General features: G+C 36.3%; 7 protein-coding genes, 1 long non-coding RNA gene and 2 other non-coding genes across 10 annotated transcripts; 4 read left to right on the top strand and 6 right to left on the bottom strand.

Moving 5' to 3' along the window:
• Positions 1-4,238: 4,238 nt before the first annotated feature.
• LOC147939200 (uncharacterized) lies at positions 4,239-5,431 on the bottom strand. Its single transcript, XM_087463744.1, has 3 exons — positions 5,398-5,431; positions 4,948-5,110; positions 4,239-4,862 (listed from the first exon to the last, which is right to left on the bottom strand). Exons 1-3 carry the CDS (start codon positions 5,429-5,431, stop codon positions 4,397-4,399), a joined length of 663 nt encoding a protein of 220 aa, XP_087319870.1. The 3' UTR covers positions 4,239-4,396.
• A 17-nt stretch (positions 5,432-5,448) lies between these two features.
• On the bottom strand, positions 5,449-7,672 carry LOC104713102 (Tetratricopeptide repeat (TPR)-like superfamily protein). The gene is made up of 2 exons (XM_010430150.3): positions 5,594-7,672; positions 5,449-5,478 (listed from the first exon to the last, which is right to left on the bottom strand). The coding sequence occupies exon 1, from the start codon at positions 7,651-7,653 to the stop codon at positions 5,719-5,721; it is 1,935 nt and encodes a 644-aa protein (XP_010428452.2). The 5' UTR covers positions 7,654-7,672; the 3' UTR covers positions 5,449-5,478; positions 5,594-5,718.
• A 465-nt stretch (positions 7,673-8,137) lies between these two features.
• LOC104713101 (uncharacterized) lies at positions 8,138-9,200 on the top strand. The gene is made up of 4 exons (XR_015565780.1): positions 8,138-8,255; positions 8,350-8,390; positions 8,458-8,550; positions 8,867-9,200. It is a non-coding gene; the product is annotated as an uncharacterized LOC104713101 (long non-coding RNA).
• Positions 9,201-9,511: 311 nt separating this feature from the next.
• LOC147939199 (uncharacterized) lies at positions 9,512-10,240 on the bottom strand. Its single transcript, XM_087465907.1, has 2 exons — positions 9,647-10,240; positions 9,512-9,520 (listed from the first exon to the last, which is right to left on the bottom strand). Exons 1-2 carry the CDS (start codon positions 10,238-10,240, stop codon positions 9,512-9,514), a joined length of 603 nt encoding a protein of 200 aa, XP_087322033.1.
• A 331-nt stretch (positions 10,241-10,571) lies between these two features.
• Positions 10,572-11,366, bottom strand: LOC104715842 (uncharacterized). Its single transcript, XM_010433214.2, has one exon. It carries the CDS (start codon positions 11,364-11,366, stop codon positions 10,572-10,574), a length of 795 nt encoding a protein of 264 aa, XP_010431516.2.
• A 1,440-nt stretch (positions 11,367-12,806) lies between these two features.
• Positions 12,807-12,887, bottom strand: TRNAL-CAG (transfer RNA leucine (anticodon CAG)). The gene has a single exon. It is a non-coding gene; the product is annotated as a tRNA-Leu (tRNA).
• A 64-nt stretch (positions 12,888-12,951) lies between these two features.
• OTP87 (pentatricopeptide (PPR) repeat-containing protein) lies at positions 12,952-15,921 on the top strand. The gene has a single exon (XM_087463742.1). The coding sequence runs from the start codon at positions 13,014-13,016 to the stop codon at positions 15,699-15,701; it is 2,688 nt and encodes an 895-aa protein (XP_087319868.1). The 5' UTR covers positions 12,952-13,013; the 3' UTR covers positions 15,702-15,921.
• A 110-nt stretch (positions 15,922-16,031) lies between these two features.
• GSTU10 (glutathione S-transferase TAU 10) lies at positions 16,032-17,170 on the top strand. Its single transcript, XM_087463743.1, has 2 exons — positions 16,032-16,532; positions 16,614-17,170. The coding sequence occupies exons 1-2, from the start codon at positions 16,209-16,211 to the stop codon at positions 16,986-16,988; spliced, it is 699 nt and encodes a 232-aa protein (XP_087319869.1). The 5' UTR covers positions 16,032-16,208; the 3' UTR covers positions 16,989-17,170.
• LOC104713098 (uncharacterized) lies at positions 17,155-20,398 on the bottom strand. The gene has a single exon (XM_010430145.3). The coding sequence runs from the start codon at positions 20,118-20,120 to the stop codon at positions 17,829-17,831; it is 2,292 nt and encodes a 763-aa protein (XP_010428447.2). The 5' UTR covers positions 20,121-20,398; the 3' UTR covers positions 17,155-17,828.
• A 39-nt stretch (positions 20,399-20,437) lies between these two features.
• Positions 20,438-20,518, top strand: TRNAL-AAG (transfer RNA leucine (anticodon AAG)). The gene has a single exon. It is a non-coding gene; the product is annotated as a tRNA-Leu (tRNA).
• The last annotated feature ends 254 nt before the right edge of the window (positions 20,519-20,772 follow it).

The raw sequence follows: 20,772 nt of genomic DNA, 5'->3' as shown, positions 1-20,772 counted from the left end.
TAAGTTAGATTGTTTCTTGTAAATTTTGGTAGTTGGAGTATCAAATCCTACAGCCACACGACATAAAAATCAATATTTAATTAGTTCACACTTGGGAGCTTGTGTTAACATCATAAACTTTATTCAAATAATTCATATCCACGGAAATATTCAAATATATAAGATATATATATATATATATTTTTTTGATCAACATATATAAGATATATATTAAGAGCAATATTCTTCTAACGAACGATAGCTACCAGTGGTAATACATAATATCGAGAAGTTGAAATATCGATTAATGTCCACCCCCAGTTCTTTAGAAATTTTACAGATCATATACCACAGGTACGTCGCGTCGTGTAATTGTCTAACTAGGAGTATTATTATTACGCCTAAACAACTGGGTATGATTTTGTGGCAAAGATTAAGAGTCATTAGTTAAGAGTTAAGACAAATATAATTAACAACTTACGAGAGCGGACTCATGAGTGGACGAACATGTTGATGAAACTTTTTAGTAGCAGATTCAATATGGAATCAAGTTAATGTGTGATCATGGCATGAGATGTGTTGTGCACACGTGGGAGGTCTAGATTAAATGTGTGATCAATGAAATGAAAACGATGGTTTATTATGCCCGTAATTTTAATCACCCAACTCTACTTTAATTATTACATTATCACCCTCCCATCAATTTGTATGTCGGTTGTTCTCACATAATAGCTCGAGCCTTCGAGAAAATAAAAAAGAATACGAGTCTACAAAACATATTTATATAATATACACATTTTTGATACAATATTGCAGGTATTCCACGTTGTTTTGATTGTTACTTTTCAAAAGTTGTTGGTTAATTAACAAAACAGGTTTGAGATAAAGTTGTAATTAATACGACAAACAATGAGAACGAAAACCTTAGTAATCAAGTTACATTATATTTATTTATAATGTAAAACAGGTCTGGATTTTTTTTTTCTTTTGTTTTACATTATATTTATTTATAATTGAACTATTAAATGCTATTTTAACAATACATGGACCACTTTTTTCTAAGGTGCAATTTAAATTTAATTTTTAACACTGAAAAAAACGTGTGTATGATCAATCCATTCTACTATATTAGCGAATGCAAAGCCCTAATGGTGCATGCAGGTAAACATATACTCCTTCCGTTTTTTATTACTTGTCATTCTAGAGATAAATTTTTGTTTTCCAATACTTGTTGTTTTAGATTTCCAATGCAAATGTTTGGTAAAATTTTTAATTCTATCCAACTTTATTAATGTTTTGACTAATAAAAAAATTAGAAAATATATTAAAAATAGATAAAACAGAAAATTTAATGGTTTTCTTAATCTGCGTACAACAACTTTAAACGACAAGTAATAAAAAATGGAGGGAGTATTTTTTATAACCGTCACATACAAACATTAGTTACGATAAACAATAAGATGTTTAAATTGATTCAAAACATCTGCATAGTCATTTTTGTAAGTGATGTATATAACTCATTTAAAGTATTATAATTTTTGTAATAATTACATAATTAACAAAACAACTCTGAAGTATGAAATATAAAATTTTTAAGAAAAAATAAATTAGAGAAAAAAAAACCCCTGCACGGACGTGGGCCGGGATCGATCATTTACACTATCTATAATCGATTAAAGAAAATAAAAGAGATGCGAAATGATCTCTTTGTTAAATAATTAACTATCATGAATAACAAAGCTGGTTATTAATTGCTACCTTCCTTATACTGGCTGGCTGTTTTATTTCACTAGCTTGTTTCATTGTCGACTAGTTGGTACCCACATGATAATTTAGTTTATTGATGTAACAGACATATTTACATTTATGTATCCCATTTTTGCGATCACCACCGATTCCATCAATCTTCAAAACCCAGTACTTACCAACATCGATCAAGGTTCGAAAATGTATTGTTTCTAAACTTCTACTTAAACTTGGATAAAGTTTAGTTGCGTCGTCTAGATTAGACCCCGGCATATACGGACGTACTGTCCGCAAGCAGCGAACGAAGACGTACGTAGTCAACGCATATCCAAAGAATTGTGTTGAAATCACCTTTTTTTTTTTTTCATTTGGACAAAATTTGATTGTCGAAGTGACGTGAAGATTTGATACCCATAACAACATGTCTAACCAAAAAAATTTGATACCCCGCCGGCCATAACTCGCTGCCTACCAAACTTTATATAAAAAATGTTTGACTAATATATATATTTTCATATGAATTACAAAGCATATAAAGAACCACACAACTTATTTATGTTAAAGTTGAGTCCAATTAAATACATATATTATATAATATTATTTACAGCCAAAATAACATCAAAATATGAATTCTGAAACAAGTCGTTATGTAAGTTATTTTTGTAGATATGGTAAACTCAAATGACGCATAAAATATGTGGTACGTAGTAACGTGAAATTTTGTTTTCGTTCTAACTTCTATGTTCTTCTACGTGGGTTATTCAATAAATGACAATTATTTTTTATTTTTACGTTGGGCCATTCTAAAAGGTACTATTTTTAATTAGTAGTAAGTCAAGTTTGTTAACTTCACAATCTTTTTGAAAACAAAACTTGGGCTCAAGTCTCCAATCGTGATATTGGAGATGGCATATAAAAATAAAAAAAAAAGAGAGATCACGGATGCGTTTATTTAATAATCTCATCTAGGCTTTATACAAAAACGTGAGCTTTTGACTTTTTGATATTGAAGCGCAATAGACTAAAAATTTCACCAACTGTACATGTATAAAACAAGAAAGAGAGATAAATGAATAGAAAAGGTAAGCGAACTTATTTTGTGGCTGAGGTCGGGTCGTTGAGAACAATTTTAGCCCCACATTGTTTATTTGTAGAAAGCTTCGAATATATTGCAAAGTGATATATTTGGGTCTGGTAAGTTATTGATACATTAAATTGTTAATGGCCCATTAACGCAATAAAATTGGGCCCAAAAATTTATTCAATATCACAATCACAATCACAATCATCATCAATCACAATCACATGATACAAATATTTTAACTCATACTAATGGACCATACTTTGTAATTTAGTGGGTTGTACTGGTACTAAATACTATGTCATAACCCAGATCCACATCTGCATATTATATGTTACTGATTAAACAAAAACATACTACCAAAATCTATCTAAACATATAACAATAAAAACAATTTATAGTGTGATGATAGATAAATTACTTGTATATAAATAATGAGCTTGAGAAAGAAAAAAACAAAGTTAAAGAAATTAAAATTTGGCCCGTTAAATAAAAGAAATGAGGCCCAAGAAGTCCCGGTCGGCTAAATGCATGGCATGTGACGAATCTACGTGGCACGTGGGAGAATGATCCCAACTAGCAGCTTTCTGAACTTTTTTTTTTTTTTTTTTTGTTTGTCTATGGAATGTTGTGTGGGCTTTCTGAACATGTGGTTGTGTAAATTTGAGTACATCAACATCAATTTGTATTTAGATGGATCATGGATACTTCTATTAGCATTTACATAAACTTTTAGATTAAAACGACGAAACATGATGGAATAATAAAAGTAAAAATAACTCAGCCGTTCACATTTGAAAACCATTCGTTATCAGCTATCACTGTTTCTGCACCAATAAAATCTAAAAGAAACTTATTTGGAGTTTGATGTGGGCTCTCCACATACGTGGTGCTGTTGGGCTTGGTTTCTCCTTACCGGATAGGAAAGAAAATGGTCCCTGCTGCCATGCTGGCCTATCGTGCTGTCTATGGTAGCTGGCTCCGATCAGTACTGGCGACGTTGAGTTCCTTTTCTCCCAGGCCAAGTAAACAGTAGATTGAAGGAGCAGCTTCTTGACGACCAGAACCGTGCAGCACGACGAACAGAGACTACTAAAACATGATTTAAGTTTTATAAAATCGAACAATTTACAATTGTTAATCAAAGTTATTAAGAGACGACAAAAAAAAAAAAAAAAATCAAAGTTATTAATAGCTTATTATTATTTATACTTTGTTTGAAATCTACAAATAGTATTACAATTTTGAGAAAGAAATTATAAAAATAAATTAGAAACAAAGAAAGAGATCATGGTCATATTAATAAAGATGATTTGCCATAATTTAGAAGTAGGTAAAGTTGGTGTTACTAGCTCAAATCATATTTGTTTGTCTCTATGAACAGTAAAGGAAACAAACCATGCTAGTCGAAACTTAAAGAGACCCGAACAGCTTATACAAAATTTCAAATATATGAAACTTAGAAAATTAGCAATATAAAGAGACTTTTTAACTGTAGAGATCTGCAAACAATGAAGTAACAATATTATGCGCCTGTGCAGTGTGCACACATTTTATGGGTCTGTCTGTATGCGTGAGCTTTTAATCTATCTAACATTTAGTAAAAGTCTCTTGCAAGAAGTTGTAGAGCTCTTGAGCAACAAGAGAAGGATACTCTTCTTGAGGCAAGAGTGCACCTTCAACCTCCACGAATTTGCTAACTCCTTTGGCTCCTCTTAATGCTTCCATTTCAGCTTTAGATCTCTTTGGGGCTCCTTTCGTTGACATCACCATAATCGGGAATTTTCCTTCCAAATCAGCAAACAGTTGAAGAAATTCCTCCCGGGATGAAACAGGGTCGAGTAAACCTGTCAGGAAAGCTGCAGGGACGTAGCGTGATCCCTTCTGCTTTGTTAACTCGTATCTGCTTTGGATTATGGCATCGGTCACGTTGGTCTGGTCTGCATAAACATGAGATTTGTACTGAGACTCGATAGACTTCTCGTTGCTTACCAACATGTTGTACATCATCCAACCAACTCCAGGTGCTCTCAGAGTTCCTCTTAGCATACCGTACCTGTTGAGACAAAAGCCGGGTCATCAAGAGAGGAAAGCTTTTATCTTCTTTTTATTTATTTATTTATGAAAAGATGTAAACGGACCTGGTCACCATGGAAGAATCACGGCCAAAGACAATAGGCAGGGGTCCAGCCCACGTAGGTGCGACAGCAGCAATAGCTGATGGTTTAAGTAGCCCACGTTGGGTAGCACGGAGTGCTAGTGTTGCTGCATGCCCTCCTCCGATGATTACCAGATCATCGTTACCTGTTTCAGTTTAACATGGATTATGTCACAATATTGCTTTTTCTCTTTAGTTCTTTGGGAAAGCGTTTCAGGAGGATAAATGGAAACCCGATTCAGGTGTATAAGCATTCAGACCCATGAAGAAGACTTAATTTCATAATGAGCTAAGAGTAAGGGACTCTAAACACGGCAAGGGCTCATGTACAACCAAAATTATTTACCAAAGTAAGTACTTGTAGCTTTTCACTCTTGTCACCATAATAATGCCAACACAAGCAGAAGAAGAGACGATTCAGTATCACACTAACCTGACTGGCTCATTGGGCTCTCAGGTGAGTTCATGAACCACCCAGACGTGCTTGGTCTTTCTCGTCAAAGTTTGGTAAAATCTGTTAGACATTTACAATAACAGTCCAAAATTATTTCCTTTATTACGTGTTCGGCCATGAAGAATGCAAAGTGACAATATAACCCCCCAAACCCAGCGCAATGTAAACCACAAACCTCGCAAATGAAGACCTATCTGAAAGTTTGTGTTGGTAGTGAAGTCTCCATTGATGAGGTCACTAGTTGAATCATCAAAACCACAAAATTATATGTCATTTGGTGTACAAATACATTCAGGACTTTTACCAGTAGTCACTGCATGAGCAAGAACCGTCCTTGAATGAATGGAAGCGATTTCTGTCTCTGACCACAATCTCTACTCCATAAACCTTTGACGTTAGTTTCATGACAGCGTGACAATCTCTGCAAATTCTAAGATTTTTCACTATCCTGATATTTGCTCCTTTGGGTAATCTAGCTAGAGCAAATGCAAGTGCAAGCTTCTCGCTGTGTTTACTCACTTGATCTTCCTTTTCTTCCTCTTCTACATCATATAAAGCACTTGCTAGCTCTGGTGCATACCCAGCTTCATTTCTAAGCCTCAAGATTATTTCTTTTAGCTTCTCGTGAGCCTCTATATCGATTCCCTTCTTTTTCTCCCCTGCAGTGAACTTGTACATGGTTTTGCCAACTTCAACAGAGCTCCAAGCAGTTATCTTCTTGATTCTCTGGACAATCATGGACTTTCTGATAGAAGCAACATCCTTCCATTTACCCGCAGTAGCATAAACATTCGACAAAAGAACAAGATCCCCTGAGTTATTTGGGTCAAGCTCATTAAGCCTTTGTTTTACTTGCTCTGCCGTTTCAATATTCCCATGACTACTGCAAGCCCCAAGAAGAGTCCTCCACACTATGGCTGTTGGCGGAATTGGCATTTGGCTTATAAAATCGTAAGCCTTTTGAAGTTTTCCAGATCGGCCATATAAATCAACCATGCAACCATAGTGTTCAATAGCTGGTTCTATATGGTAAACACTCTTCATCTTAGAGAAGTAATCTTCACCTTCTTTGATGAGTCCAGCATGGCTGCAAGCATACAAAAGTGAAACGAACGATACCCCATCTGGGGTAACACTAGACTCAATCATTTCACTGAAGAGACTAATAGCTTCTTCCCCGTGACCATACATAGCTAAGCCCGCTATCATTGATGTCCAAGATACAATACTACTCTTATCTTGCATACCTTCAAAGACTAACCAAGCCATTAGGACATCACCGCACCTAGAATACATATCAATAAGCGCATTGTTCACAGAAACTATCCAACTATACCCTGATTTCTCTACAAACCCGTGTATCGACTTCCCAAACTCAAATGCCCCGGATTGTGAACAGGCAGAGAGAACTCCAGTCAGACTTACCTCGTTTGGTCTCATCTCAGCTCGTTGCAACTCCCTGAAATACAAGAAAGCATCATTGAAACTCCCATTATGAGCAAAGCCAACAATCATAGTACTCCACGAGACATCATCTCTGTGAGGCATTTCCGAGAAGATCCGTTTAGCACTCTCAACCTCCCCAGCTTTAGTGTACCCAGCAAGCATCACGTTCCACGACGTGTGATTCTTTACCAGCATCTTATCAAAGATTTCCCTCGCTTTCGAAACATCACTCCCCCTGAAACAGGCAGTGATCACAGCGTTCCACGCAACCAAATTAGGTTGACGCATTTCGTCGAACACCTTGCGAGCAAACTCCACACACCCACATTCCCCATACATACCGATCAAAGTAGTACCAACAAACAAATGCGAATCAAGCCCATGCTTCAAAGCTTGACAATGCATCTGAAACCCAGTTCTTAAACACCTTAAATTCGCAGCCGCCTTCACAACAAACGCGAAGGAGAAGCTATCCGGAAAGACTAAACCTTTTCTTATCATCTCCACAAACACCGCTACGGAGTTACACGGGTCATCGGATTCAGAGTACCCTCGGACGAGAGTGTTGAACATGAACGCATCGGGTTCAGGAAAACAGAACAAAAGACGTCTAGCGTAAGGTAAAGCGTCGGGAATGGAAACCGCACATTGTAAGATAAGTTTTCCGGTGAAGTAAGAATCGGAATCGACGCCGGATTTTATAAAGAAGCCATGGATTTGAGTTAGAGCTCTTAAGCTCTTGCAGCTAGTAAGAAGAGATAGACAATGATGGTGCATTGCCGTAGACATCGGTCACACACTCACACTACACAACAAAAATTGGAATTTTTAAATATCAGAACTTAAATAGTATAATAATTAACCGAACCGAACCGAGATTTGATTGTTCGGTTTGGTTTCGGTTATGGACTATATATCGGTCCATAATATTTTTGGTTAATAATAACCGAATTATACCAAAACTAGACCGGTTTTACAGAAATCAGAACCGAATTTTGTATCGGTTATTTATCCAACATTTGAAAATAACATAATCCAGATAAATCTTCCAATGTATATCCTTTATACTATAAATCACAAGTCACTTGGCCAATAATTTTCTGCCACATCAGATATGTTTTCCTCAAAAAATTAATTAAAAAAAAACTATCGAAAGATAAAACAGTTTCTTTTTGTTCCTAAAAATACGATAGTTTTTATTTGTTCAATATCCTGATTTTCTTATCACCACGTTGACACGTTCACTAACAATAGCTTATCAAACAATATCAAAGTTCAAACTGTTTTTCATCTACTATTTAACTCACAATAACTCCATATTTTCTGACACTTCTTCTTTCTTATGTCATTTCTATTTTACTCTGTTCATTCACCGTTTTGTGAATTGCATGGTAATTAGGTCACCATTTGTTACGTTTCTAGATTTTCCTTACCTAACCTATGTTTTCTGTGACAATTTGCTAATATTTTGTAATTGTTTTGTAGGTTTGGCTCAGACACCGTTAAATTGGTACCCAAATCGATGGGTAAGCATATCAAACTCTGTTAATTTTGAGTGTTTCATGATGAATTTTAACAGTTTATTTTATTCAGGTTTTTGGAAACCATCAAACACAACAACACAAAGCTATGAGAAACTGGATCTCTTTATAAACTACATGAAGCCATTATTTTTCCGGGTTTTTGGTATTCATCATTTCTTGCTACTGCAGTTTTTTCCTTATGAAAGCAATAGCTTGAGTTATCCTAGGTTTCAGAATGCCTTGAACTTCTTTGTATTTTACTATTGTTTAGTCATTTAGTCTTAACACAATTTCTTCATTTTTATAATTAGACCTCGATTGATTTTTCCACATTACCCTTCCTACCACTCTTTCCATTTAAACGAAGAATACAAAATTCATTATTTTGGTTGTCGAGTAGTCATAATTAGTTAATCATATATGATGATTTTTTTTTTATTTTGGGGTTTAATTAGCGCCTTTTGTTATGTATTCTTCAGAACATATAAGAAAATATGGGTTTTCATACAGCTGGTCAGTACAGTAAAATACAAAAGTGGAGCATTAAGAAGCATGCATGTTACGAAAACAAGAAAGCTTATTGAAGAAACATTACGGAAGCTGAAGGAAGGACATGTATATTACTATAATTTATTGAAGGAAAAGCCTTTCAAGAGAATCTTAACACATACATAAAGCTCAAGTCTTCTCAACACAACAAAAGTTTATGTTATGACACACAAACTCTATGTGGTCAACCGTCAACGTTCATCTATTGTTTCAGACTTTTGTGATTTTCCCTTCCTCATTCTTTAAAAATCGTATTACATCTTAATTTCATGTCCTCTCTTTCTTTTTATTCCATATATTGCCAGAAGAGATGAAAAATTACATTGTATTATAGATGATCAGAAAACAAAAGAACTACAAAACATTATATATATTTTTTCGTATGTAATATGACACATACGAACTTAAGTAATACAAATAATATGTGAGGTAATTTCCGAACAATAATCTTCTGATATTTTCGATTGTGGATTTTAAATTTTGCATTTCATATACTCATTAACATTTATTTATTTAGGTTTTTTTTTTTATGTTTGTATATTGTACCCGTACTACGGGTTGGCATACTAGTGTTCTCATAAACCCTAAAAAAATATGTTGTTTTACAAATCAAAAATCCAAAGAAAAAATGAAAAAGAAGATGAAGAAGAGAATTGAAGCCGGCACAAGGGACAGTGTTTATTGATCTGTGACCACTGGTTGATACAAACTCCATGAAAGTCATGTTCACAAGGCAACTTCACGACGATTGATCCTTCAACGTAATCCTCCATGCAAATCACACATTCCGTCGAACCATTCAAGTTATGTCGGAGCAACTTGATCGCCGCTGGTGAATCATCATCCGCAGGAACAGAGCAATACCTCTCTGTCAACAGTTTGTCTGATTCTGTATCGATGTCATAAACTTTGTTTGTGATCTTACAGATCTTGACTTCAGTAACTCGTCTGCCTTTTGACAATACAGAGACAAGAGCTTCGTCGATCTCTCGAGTGATAGTGGAGCAGTCGTTGGCTAGGCCGAAGCGGCTCATGATATGGGAGATGCCGTTGCAGTTTAGGTAGAAAATAATGGGACAACTAGAGTACCAGACGGCGTTGTTTTGAGCGTATAGGGGCGTAAGGCCTGTTGTGTGATGGTCGATGGTTTGATCGGGAAGAGCGAGTGAGGAGGAGGTTGCTGTTTGCAGACGGATACTTCTGCCGATGACTTCGGCGCATGTTAGCTCGGCGTTGAGCGGCTCATAAATTACTTGCTTGGAAGAGGTAATTATAGTGTACGCAAACTCACTGGAATCATCCATCTTTGACCTCTCTCTTTTTGGGGAGGAGAAGAAGAGACATATGTGGTGGTTTTTATAGTTTTATGTTACAGTTTGGATGGTAATCTAGTTTTAAGAACTTTGGATAAGTATAAATTTTATTTAATCTCAACGAGATGATTACGTATTAATTTTTTTCAATTTATATTTGTAATTGTTTTTATCATTTTCATCTGTTTAATCTTAATCCGAATACGAATGAATTAGTAACTTGGTTTTCCCTTGTTATCAAAACTTGTGTTCACGAATCATAACAGCAGAAAACATAACTACGGTCCATAATCCAAACCAAATTAAATATTGTAACTAGTTTTCATAATTTTACAAACTGAACAACCGAACCAAAACAGAACTGAAATCCGGATTGAACACCTTTAGAAATTGGCGATCGACACAAGGGACACAGACGATTGAGTTGCAACCACTCGTAGATGCAAACTCCATGAAAGTCATGGTTACATGGCAATTTAGTCACTACTGATCCGTACGAAGAATAATGACTTTCCATGCAAATCACGCATTCTTGCTTCTCCTCCCTCATCAAATCCAAAACTATAGGTACATCCGACCTGTACCCCGGTGGATTGTAGCTCTCGAGCAACAACCTCTCTGCAGCTCTGTTGAATTTATAAACCTCAGTCCTGATCCTCCAAATCTTGATTTCAACCATTCCTCTGCCTCTCGATGGTGATGATTTAACAGCCTTGTCGATATCGCGCAAGATGGTGGAGCAACCGTTTTTGTTGACGCCGAAGCTGCTCATGATATCTGATATTCTGGTGTAGTCTAGTGAGTAGTAATTAGTAGTGCTCTTGCTTGGTCTGGAGATAATGGTGGCTTCGTTGGGACAATGACGAACGATACTGCCGACGACGGTTTGAATGTTTGTGGAGTTAGTGGGTTCGTTCAGTAGTGGAATAAAGCTGGTGTGATGTTCGATGGTTTGATCGGGTAGAGACACTAAAGGTTTTCTTTCGTCCATGAAGAGATGGATTTTTTTGCGGAGGACTTTAGTGCGGGTTAGCTCAGCGGTAAGCGGCCGAGAGGTTGAGTGCTGGCTTATAGAGACACTGTACTCAACACTGTTCTCAAAATTAGTGCAATCCATGGCTTTAGCTCTTTGTTGTATGGAGAGAGAATAATTAACGAGAAGATTTTTTTTTGTTTTTTGTTGTTGGAGAGATTTTGAGACGAGGCATCATCAGGCCTATGATGATGGTTTTATAGTGGAAAAAGCAAAATTATATTCCTATTCATGTTCCAACTAGGTTACTAGGAGTCTATGATATGAGTAATTGCACGAAATTGTCGTCCAATAGTATATTCGATTGGGTAAACGTAAAACCATAAAAATTTGCTTGATGGAAAAAAACCTTCCAAATCTTGCAAATATATGTGATTTGTTGTGATTATCTCTCCACCACGTCATACGTTTTTAATAGTTAAAACTAGGAATTTCCCGTGCTTAAAGCACGGGTTAACAATTTTTAAAAATTCATAATATAATAATTAAAATTATTGTTATATTTCTTTTAAAATTTTTTTTAAATAATATTTATTTTTAATTATTCTGTAAATCTATATATGTTTATTTGAATACTAATTATTTTAGAATATTATAGTATTTTATTTTTTGATGTATATTGCAGTTTTATATTGTTTCTTTGTTTCTTTATTTTAATATTATAATTATGAGCAAATAAAATTTATTAATTTATCAATTATGTAAATTTCGTTTTACCAACCCGCTAATTTTAAAAAGTAAGACAAACATTTTTTTCATAGATTGAGTAATATATCTTTGTTTTTAAAAATTCAAATCACAACATATGCAGAAAAAATTCTGCATATTTATTAATCATATAAATGAAAGTTTCAAACAATTTTTAAATAAAATAAATAAATAAAAAAGATGATAGGAGAATCATAATTTAAAATCTTAATAAAATCTTTGAAATCTAGTTATTAAAAATAATTTTATTGTCTACTACTCTACTTGGATATTAAATCTTAGTTTTGAAATTCTGATTGGTTTATATTTTTTTAAGAAAATATTTAGTAATTTTCGTCCAGAAGAATAATTTTTTTTATCAACTAATAATTATCTGTATTTTTTAAATAATTTAGCTGTTAATTTATTTATTTTTATTTTTTCAGGTACAAATTAATTTTGGTTTGAGTATATTTTTTAATTTTCTAGATTTTATTTTTATTTTTATCTGCAACGTGTTTTATCTTTAACTAATTATATTTAATTAATTAATCTTAATTAAACTTTTCTAATGGCAATTGAATGTAATTTTTTATATATTTTAAGGTTAGTTTCATATTTGTACTTCTCAATTAATATAGTAGGATATGAAATTCCTATTTTTTTTTGGGATTGATTCAGATTTCGACCCAAAAGCTATCCCATATAAAAAAACAGTATTAACAATTTTATTTGAAAAAAAACAAAAAAATTGTGTGTTATTCAAAATTTTTTTGTGTGCTTTTAAATAGATAGAGGAAAAAAAACAAATAGAGATAATAAAAAATCAAAAAGAAATGTCAAGAGTGGGATTTGAACCCACGCCCTTTCGGACCAGTACCTGAAACTGGCGCCTTAGACCAACTCGGCCATCTTGACTTTTTGTTGACTATAATGACTACTAACTATATAATAGTATTGTTTTATATCATATAATATTTATAAGCTCCGTTTTTGAAAGTTTCCTTCTTCATTCACTCCAGTATAGCGCTGATGAGCTAAATAATGAATTGTGTAGCGAAGGAGAGCTTAAACTCCTTAAAGATCTCTCCTTTATCATCTTCCTTAAGATTACTATCTTCCCTTACCAATTTCCAAAACCAGTTTTCACTTCCCAGCAAAGATTGTACTTCTTCTTCTTCTTTTAACCCTTTTCAATTCTTCAATGATCGATCAAATTCAAGGCTTTGTACCCTCAGAACAACTAAAGTTCTGCAAACCCATTTGCTTAGACGATATCTTTTACCTTTTGATGTGTTCCTTACCAAATCTTTGCTCAGTTGGTACTCAAACTCCGGTTCGATGGTTGACGCAGCTAAGTTGTTCGATACAATTCCTCAACCAGATGTTGTTTCTTGTAATATTATGATCTCTGGTTACAAACAGCATCGAATGTTTGAAGAATCATTGAGATTTTTCTCTAAGATTCATTCTTTAGGTTTTGAGGCTAATGAGATTAGTTATGGGTCTGTGATTTCGGCTTCTAGTGCTCTTCAGGCTCCTCTGTTCAGTGAGCTTGTGTGTTGTCATACTATAAAGATTGGTTATTTCTTGTATGAAGTTGTTCAATCGTCTTTGATAGATGCATTCTCGAAGAATCTCAGGTTTGAGGATGCTTTTAAGGTGTTCCGTGACACTTTATCTGCTAATGTGTATTGTTGGAACACTATCATAGCTGGGGCACTGAGAAACCAAAACTATGGTGCTGTATTTGATCTTTTCCATGAAATGTGTGTTGGGTTTCAGAGACCTGATAGCTATACATACTCCAGTGTTTTGGCTGCGTGTGCTTCCCTTGAGGAACTTATGTTTGGGAAAGCAGTTCAAGGTCGGGTGATTAAATGTGGAGCAGAAGATGTATTTGTTTGTACTGCAATTGTTGATTTATATGCCAAATCTGGGCATATGGCTGAAGCTAGGGAAGTGTTCTCCCTAATCCCCAACCCTAGTGTTGTCTCTTGGACAGTAATGCTGTCTGGTTACACAAAGAGTAATGATGCTATCTCTGCTCTTGAAATATTCAAGGAAATGAGACACTCATGCGTTGAGATCAACAGCTGCACTGTAACTAGTGTGATTTCTGCTTGTGGTAGACCTTCTATGTTCTGTGAAGCAAGCCAGGTACATGCTTGGGTCTTTCAGAGTGGTTTCTCTCTCGATTCCTCAGTGTCTGCCGCCTTGATCAGTATGTACTCAAAGAGTGGAGATATTGATCTCTCCGAGCGGGTGTTTGAGGATTTGGACGATTTTCAGAGGCAAAGTATAGTAAACGTAATGGTCACTTCATTTTCGCAAAATAAGAAGCCTAGTAAAGCAATAAGACTGTTTACTAGAATGCTTCAGGAAGGTTTGAGACCCGATGAGTTTAGTGTATGCAGTTTGATTAGTGTATTAGATTGTTTGAATTTAGGTAAGCAGGTTCACAGTTACACTCTTAAAAGTGGGTTAGTTCTTGATCTCACTGTTGGAAGTTCTCTTTTTACAATGTACTCCAAATGTGGTGGTTTGGAAGAATCATACAAATTATTCCAGGAGATACCTTTCAAAGACAATGCTTGCTGGGCTTCCATGATTTCTGGTTTCAATGAGTACGGTTATCTAAGAGAAGCTGTCGGACTATTCCGCGAGATGTTGGATGATGGAACAAGCCCTGATGAGAGCACTCTAGCTGCTGTTCTAACTGTGTGTTCTTCACTTCCTTCTCTGCCAAGAGGTAAAGAGATACATGGGTACACACTAAGAGCTGGAATCGACAATGGAATGCCTCTCGGTTCTGCGCTAGTAAACACGTATTCAAAATGTGGCTCACTAAAGTTGGCTAGACAGGTCTATGATAGGCTCCCAGAACTGGATCCAGTGTCATGTTCATCTTTAATTTCAGGATATTCACAACACGGGTTAATCCAGGATGGCTTTCTCTTATTTCGTGATATGGTCATGTCTGGTTTTACCATGGATTCCTTTGCAGTTTCATCCATTCTTAAAGCCACTGCTCTTTCAGACGAATCATCTCTGGGAGTTCAAGTTCATGCCTACATCACAAAAATTGGATTGTACACAGAACCTTCTGTAGGTAGCTCACTACTGACAATGTACTCGAAATTTGGAAGCATTGAGGACTGCTGTAAAGCATTCAGCCAGATCAATGGCCCAGATTTAATAGCATGGACAGCGCTGATTGCAAGTTTTGCTCAACATGGAAAGGCCACTGAAGCGTTGCAAGTGTACAATCTTATGAAGGAAAAAGGATTCAAGCCTGATAAAGTTACTTTTGTGGGAGTCTTGTCTGCTTGTAGTCACGGTGGTTTGGTCGAAGAAGGCTATTTTCATCTCAACTCGATGGTAAAAGAGTATGGTATCGACCCTGAGAACCGACATTATGTCTGCATGGTCGATGCTCTAGGGAGGTCAGGAAGACTTAGAGAAGCTGAGAGTTTTATCAACAGTATGCCTATAAAACCAGACGCCTTGGTCTGGGGAACATTGCTTGCTGCTTGCAAACTTTACGGGGATGTTGAACTTGGGAAGCGAGCTGCGAAAATGGCTATAGAATTAGAGCCATCAGACGCTGGAGCGTATATTTCACTCTCGAACATCCTTGCAGAGGTCGGTGAGTGGGACGAAGTGGAAGAAACTCGTAAGCTGATGAGAGGAATAGGTGTACAGAAGGAGCCAGGTCGGAGTTCTGTCTGATGTTAATGATGAAGGAAGAACTGAAAATAATTGGAGATTACTTGCATTGTAGAAGACAAGCCTTTTCGTATGTTCTCAAAACCATTTTTTATTTAATTATTTTTCTTAATGATATCTCTTTGAGATCATCATTCCAGAGAAACTAGTGGTTGTAAAGTAGTTGCTGATTTCCATTTTCTTGGGCGGCAATACAGTCAAAGATAATACAATATTTTATCTCTTTGGCTCTTTCCATCAATCGTGATTCCTGAAGATAAAGTGACATTCATGAAATAAACAAATCCTTAATGTATAATTGAACATTCAAAGTTCAAAGTTTTGACTTTGACTAAAAGATAAGATAATGCCCACAATATGCTTGATGAACAAGACAACAATATCCAAAGTAGACACTCTTGTCTTAAAACTCTATATAAGAATATGAAAAATGAAGCATAAATCATTATCCCCAACAAGATTTGATAAAAAAAAAAAGTGTAAGAAATAAAAGAACAGAGTTTTGAGAAAATGGAGGAGCAGAGGAGCAAAGTGACATTACATGGGATGTGGGTAAGCACATACTCAAAGAAGGTAGAAATCGCCCTTAAACTCAAAGGCATACTCTATGAGTATGTCGAAGAAGATCTTCAGAACAAGAGTGAATCGCTGATTCAACTCAACCCAGTGCACAAGAAGATTCCTGTTCTTGTCCATAATGGGAAACCAGTGGCTGAATCACTTGTGATTCTTGAATACATCGATGAGACGTTTAAGAACTCTCCTCGTTTCTTTCCAGAGGATCCTTATGAAAGAGCCCAGGTCAGGTTCTGGGTCAGCTACATCAACCAACAGGTGTGTTACCCAAATCTCTTATCCAAAATCAACCCCATACATTGATATGATAAGCAGACTAATGACTATTTCTTGTTGCAGGTGTTTGAGGTCATGGGTCAAGTCGTGTTTCAAGAGGGTGAAGCTCAAGCAAAGTCTGTAGAAGAGGCAAGAAAGAGAGTCCAAGTTCTTGAAGAGGGACTCAAGAAGCATTTCCCGAATAAAAATATCAGAGAGAATGATGATGTAGGGCTTTTGGAAATCACCATCATTGCTACTTTTGGAGCCCACAAAGCTTATCGTGAAGCACTTGGTGTAGAGATAATTGATCCAGTGAACACTCCGACTTTATACAACTGGATAGAACGTCTGCAAGATCTGACTGTGATGAAAGAAGTCGAAGTGCCTCGTGATAAGTTGGTGAACTTTCTCCAAAACTATAGACAAAAGCTTCTCCAGCAGGCTGCAAGTGCGTAATTAGATCAAGATGTTGGTCTAGTGATGAATCATCTAGATTCAATATTGTCTCAGAGGATAACAGATTGAGTGTTAGATTACCGTTTGAAGTAAGAAATAATTCCTTGAGACAGTTATTTATGGACTTGTGTAGCTACTAATGTATGATAATGAACTAAATAAAGCATTTTTGGTATATCCAATCTTTCTATAGCCACCTGAAACGCTTTCTTGTTATACTTTAGCGATAAATAAGTTGGTAACATCAATGATAACATTTCTAATCAAGATGTGACTTGATCGTTCTAAGATCTATTTCACAGATATTGTAAGCAACTAACCACACATAACAAAGAGGGTATAGTACTCAGGAAGCTCCAAATACCTCGTGCAACTTAGTGGCTAGGTCTTCCTTGTCTAGGGCTTCTTTCACACTGGTGCCAACAAATAACTGATTGAATATGAAGTTGAGAACGACTTAGAGCCAGCTCTTGTAGTGATTTTGGCCTGTGTTCAATTCTATCTTGAAGCATCACCAACAAAGGGAAAGAAGAAATGGAAGCAAACAGAACCACTTTCTTCGACTTTTCAGGAGTTGATAGTGCAACAGGACAAAACACAAGCTGCATCACTAGATAGCATTTTTAAAAGAACAGAGCAGCTCCAACATCTTTTTGTCTTGGATGAAAACTCACGGGGGTAGATTTGTACCCCAAAATGGCAATTCAATACAGATTTTAGCTGCTCAGATCAACGGTTAAGTTACCATCTTCTCCAGGAATGGCTCAACAAAGTGCTGAGATGCACGAACTTGAGCAGTTCTTTAAACAAACAGATCTGAGGTAAACTATTGCATCAGATTCACATGCCTACCACTGTGAAACCCTTTTTCTTGCGTAGCTTTTTATCTCTAAGGCCATCAAAAAGAAGTTCATAAGCATAATATGTAACACAGCTCTTCTTCAACAGATCCTCCAAGACAAGCTTAGGAGCAGCCACCTCCTTTTTGTCAGTATCAAAAATGGTGTTGACAGCCTCAGGGACCAGTCCTTTCTGGACCATCAGACGGATAATACCGGCAGCCTCATAAACTCTATCCTCCACACAAAGACAGTTTATTACTCGTCCAAGTGTTGTGAGCGATGGAACAAACCCATTTTCCATCATCTTCAGTAGAAACATGTATCCCAAATTGACATTTCCCGTTTTGCAAAAACCATCAACCATAAGCCGGTATGTGTATCCATCAGGAACAATACAACGATCAACCATCTCTTGGAATAGTTTTCCCGCCATAGTAACATTTAGCTTCTCAGTGAAAGCATGAATGATGATATTATATGTCGCCGTTGAACTCGAAACCTTATAAACCTCTTCCATCTTCCGAAATAGCGTGTATGCTCCATCCAAGTCTCCATTTTTGCAAAACCCATCGATCAACGTTCCAAACGTAACCGCATCTGGATTCACACTCTTGTTTTTCATTTCTGCCAGCAACACCAAGGCTTCATCTAGTTTTCGGTATCTGCAGAGACTCTCCAGAAGTATATTAAACGTGAATAAGTTGGGGGCACAACCTTTCTCCATCATCGTTTTATATGTTTCCATCACATCTTCATACTTTGAAGTTTTGCAGAGACCATTCAACAAAGAGTTGTAAGTGTACACGTCAGGATCAACGCCAGTGTCCAACATAACATCCAAGATCTCAAGTGCGTTTTCCATTTTCAACTGTGTAGAATAACCATGAATCAAAATGTTGAAAGTAAATATGTCAGGAAAGTACCCTTTGGAGATCATAACTTTAACAAGACCATCAGCATCAGAAACACATCCCATCTTGCATAGTCCATTTACAAGTATGTTAAAAGTCTGTACATCGGGAATCAAACCCTTTTCAGACATTTCACTCGCCAACTGAGCAGCCTCCAGAATTAAACCCTGGTTAGACAATCCTTTGATCAGTGTGTTGTAAAGAATAACTTTAGGCTTTATCCCTTTCCCTAAGGCCTCATTAAATAAAGCTAAAGCACGATTTGTATCACCTTCGTGGCACAATCCGTCAATTAAGGAGCGATATGTAAACTCGTCAGGCACAAACCCATTGAAGACAGCATTACCTAGAATCCTTTCAGCAAGTTGCACCATTCCACTTTTGCAATATCCAGCTATTAGTGTGTTATAAGTAAAACTATCAGGCTCAAGCCCTTCATTAACCATTTTGCCTAAGTAAGCCTCCGCCTCCTGAAACTTGGAATTCTTACATAAGCCACATATAAGATTGTTATACGTGACGACATCAGGTTTTGGCCCCTGCTCTATAAGACAACCTACCATACGAACAGCACCATCAAGCTCACCTTTCTGACAAAGCCCTTGAATGAAAAAATTATAAGTAAACAGATTCGGTAAAACACCTCTTTTGATAACTTTATCCAGTAGTTTTTCACACTCCTTAACATCTCCCTTCTTACAAAGAACATGTAGAAGCTTGTTAAACGTACTAACGCAAAGCGCAACACCCGATCCAAGCATCTTCCCAAACAACTCATACGCCTCATCCTTAAAACCCTCCTCATAAAACCCACCAACCACCGTACAATAAGCAACCACATTCATCTCACAGCCTTGAGAAGACATATTATTAAAAAGCCTCAAAGCAGCGTGAGGCCTACTCGTCTTACAAAAAGACTTCATCCTAATCGTAAACGAATACACATCAGGCGTAATCCCTCTGTCACGCATCCTCATATACACCTTGTGAGCTTGATCAAAGTAACCACTATCAACCAAAATACTCATAATAGCATTATAAGAGAAAACCGTAGGCTGACAATCATAAAAATCCATCCTTTCAAACACATTCACAGCTTCTTGAACTTTACCTTTCCTACCGTAGTTCTTCATTGCGCCAACATAAACACCTTCAAGGATATGGTTAGAAACATTAAGACGCATATCTACAAAAACCTCTTCCATGGCTTCGAATCTCCCATGAAGGCCAAGCTTTTCAATCACGCTGCGGTAAGTAGACAAAGTATGCTTGAAACCATCCTCTTTCTTCATCGAATTGAACATTTCCAAGGCTTTCATTGGATCCCTCTGACATTTTATAACTGCAGTTACATGTCTCGGAAGCAGAGGAGGACCCATTAAGAAGGAAAATAATCGTAATATAACCTAACCCCTAAAAATCTAGAAACTTTGATTTCGTTTCACAGAGACATTTAGCAAAGAAGACAGAAGAACCCTAGAATGAGAAAGATGATAAAATCGGAAAAGACAGATTCTTTATCACTGAGGAGAGGACCCGGAAAACAATTGCAATGGGATTGTGAAATTCACCGACTAAACTACAACGGCTACTATACGCCGGTACTGACTGGGTAGGACTAAATTGGGACTCCGGCGCAGAAGCGAGTGGAAAAGTTTGGTATAAATTATTTATTAACTTTTGTTAATACAAAAACGTTGATATGGCCGAGTTGGTCTAAGGCGCCAGATTAAGGTTCTGGTCCGAAAGGGCGTGGGTTCAAATCCCACTGTCAACATTCATTTTTATTTTTTATTTTTAATTTCTCTGTTAGAGCAATAATGTTTTACTTTTAAGTGGTCCAGAAGTAAATCATACAACACAAAAAGGGAAAAATTAAATGACATAATCCGCTTTTATTTATTCTAATAGGATAACTTAAAAAAGCAAGCGAAGTGGAAAATTTCTAAAATACCCTAAGGTTGGTTAAGAAATTGACTATTATACCCTTAGTAGCCTCAGGTGGCGCAATCTGATTGGTACACATAAACC

This window comes from Camelina sativa, chromosome 9 (genome assembly GCF_030686135.1).
Source record: "Camelina sativa cultivar CO46 ecotype springtype chromosome 9, ASM3068613v1".
NCBI lineage: Eukaryota > Viridiplantae > Streptophyta > Magnoliopsida > Brassicales > Brassicaceae > Camelina > Camelina sativa.
The sequence above is the reverse complement of the archived record's forward strand: the minus strand, read 5'-3'. Positions and strand labels throughout refer to the sequence as shown.

Excerpts from the sequence above, each read along its gene's own strand:
- GSTU10 (XM_087463743.1), top strand. The coding sequence starts at position 16,209 with ATGGAGGAGCAGAGGAGCAAAGTGACATTACATGGGATGTGGGTAAGC. Across the intron at positions 16,533-16,613 it reads TCAGCTACATCAACCAACAG|GTGTTTGAGGTCATGGGTCA; the intron begins GTGTGTTACCCA and ends TTCTTGTTGCAG.
- OTP87 (XM_087463742.1), top strand. The coding sequence starts at position 13,014 with ATGAATTGTGTAGCGAAGGAGAGCTTAAACTCCTTAAAGATCTCTCCT.
- LOC147939200 (XM_087463744.1), bottom strand. The coding sequence starts at position 5,431 with ATGAACTCACCTGAGAGCCCAATGAGCCAGTCAG. Across the intron at positions 5,111-5,397 it reads GAGCCCAATGAGCCAGTCAG|GTAACGATGATCTGGTAATC; the intron begins GTTAGTGTGATA and ends AAACTGAAACAG. Across the intron at positions 4,863-4,947 it reads GATTCTTCCATGGTGACCAG|GTACGGTATGCTAAGAGGAA; the intron begins GTCCGTTTACAT and ends TTGTCTCAACAG.
- LOC147939199 (XM_087465907.1), bottom strand. The coding sequence starts at position 10,240 with ATGGATGATTCCAGTGAGTTTGCGTACACTATAATTACCTCTTCCAAG.
- LOC104713102 (XM_010430150.3), bottom strand. The coding sequence starts at position 7,653 with ATGTCTACGGCAATGCACCATCATTGTCTATCTCTTCTTACTAGCTGC.
- LOC104713098 (XM_010430145.3), bottom strand. The coding sequence starts at position 20,120 with ATGGGTCCTCCTCTGCTTCCGAGACATGTAACTGCAGTTATAAAATGT.
- LOC104715842 (XM_010433214.2), bottom strand. The coding sequence starts at position 11,366 with ATGGATTGCACTAATTTTGAGAACAGTGTTGAGTACAGTGTCTCTATA.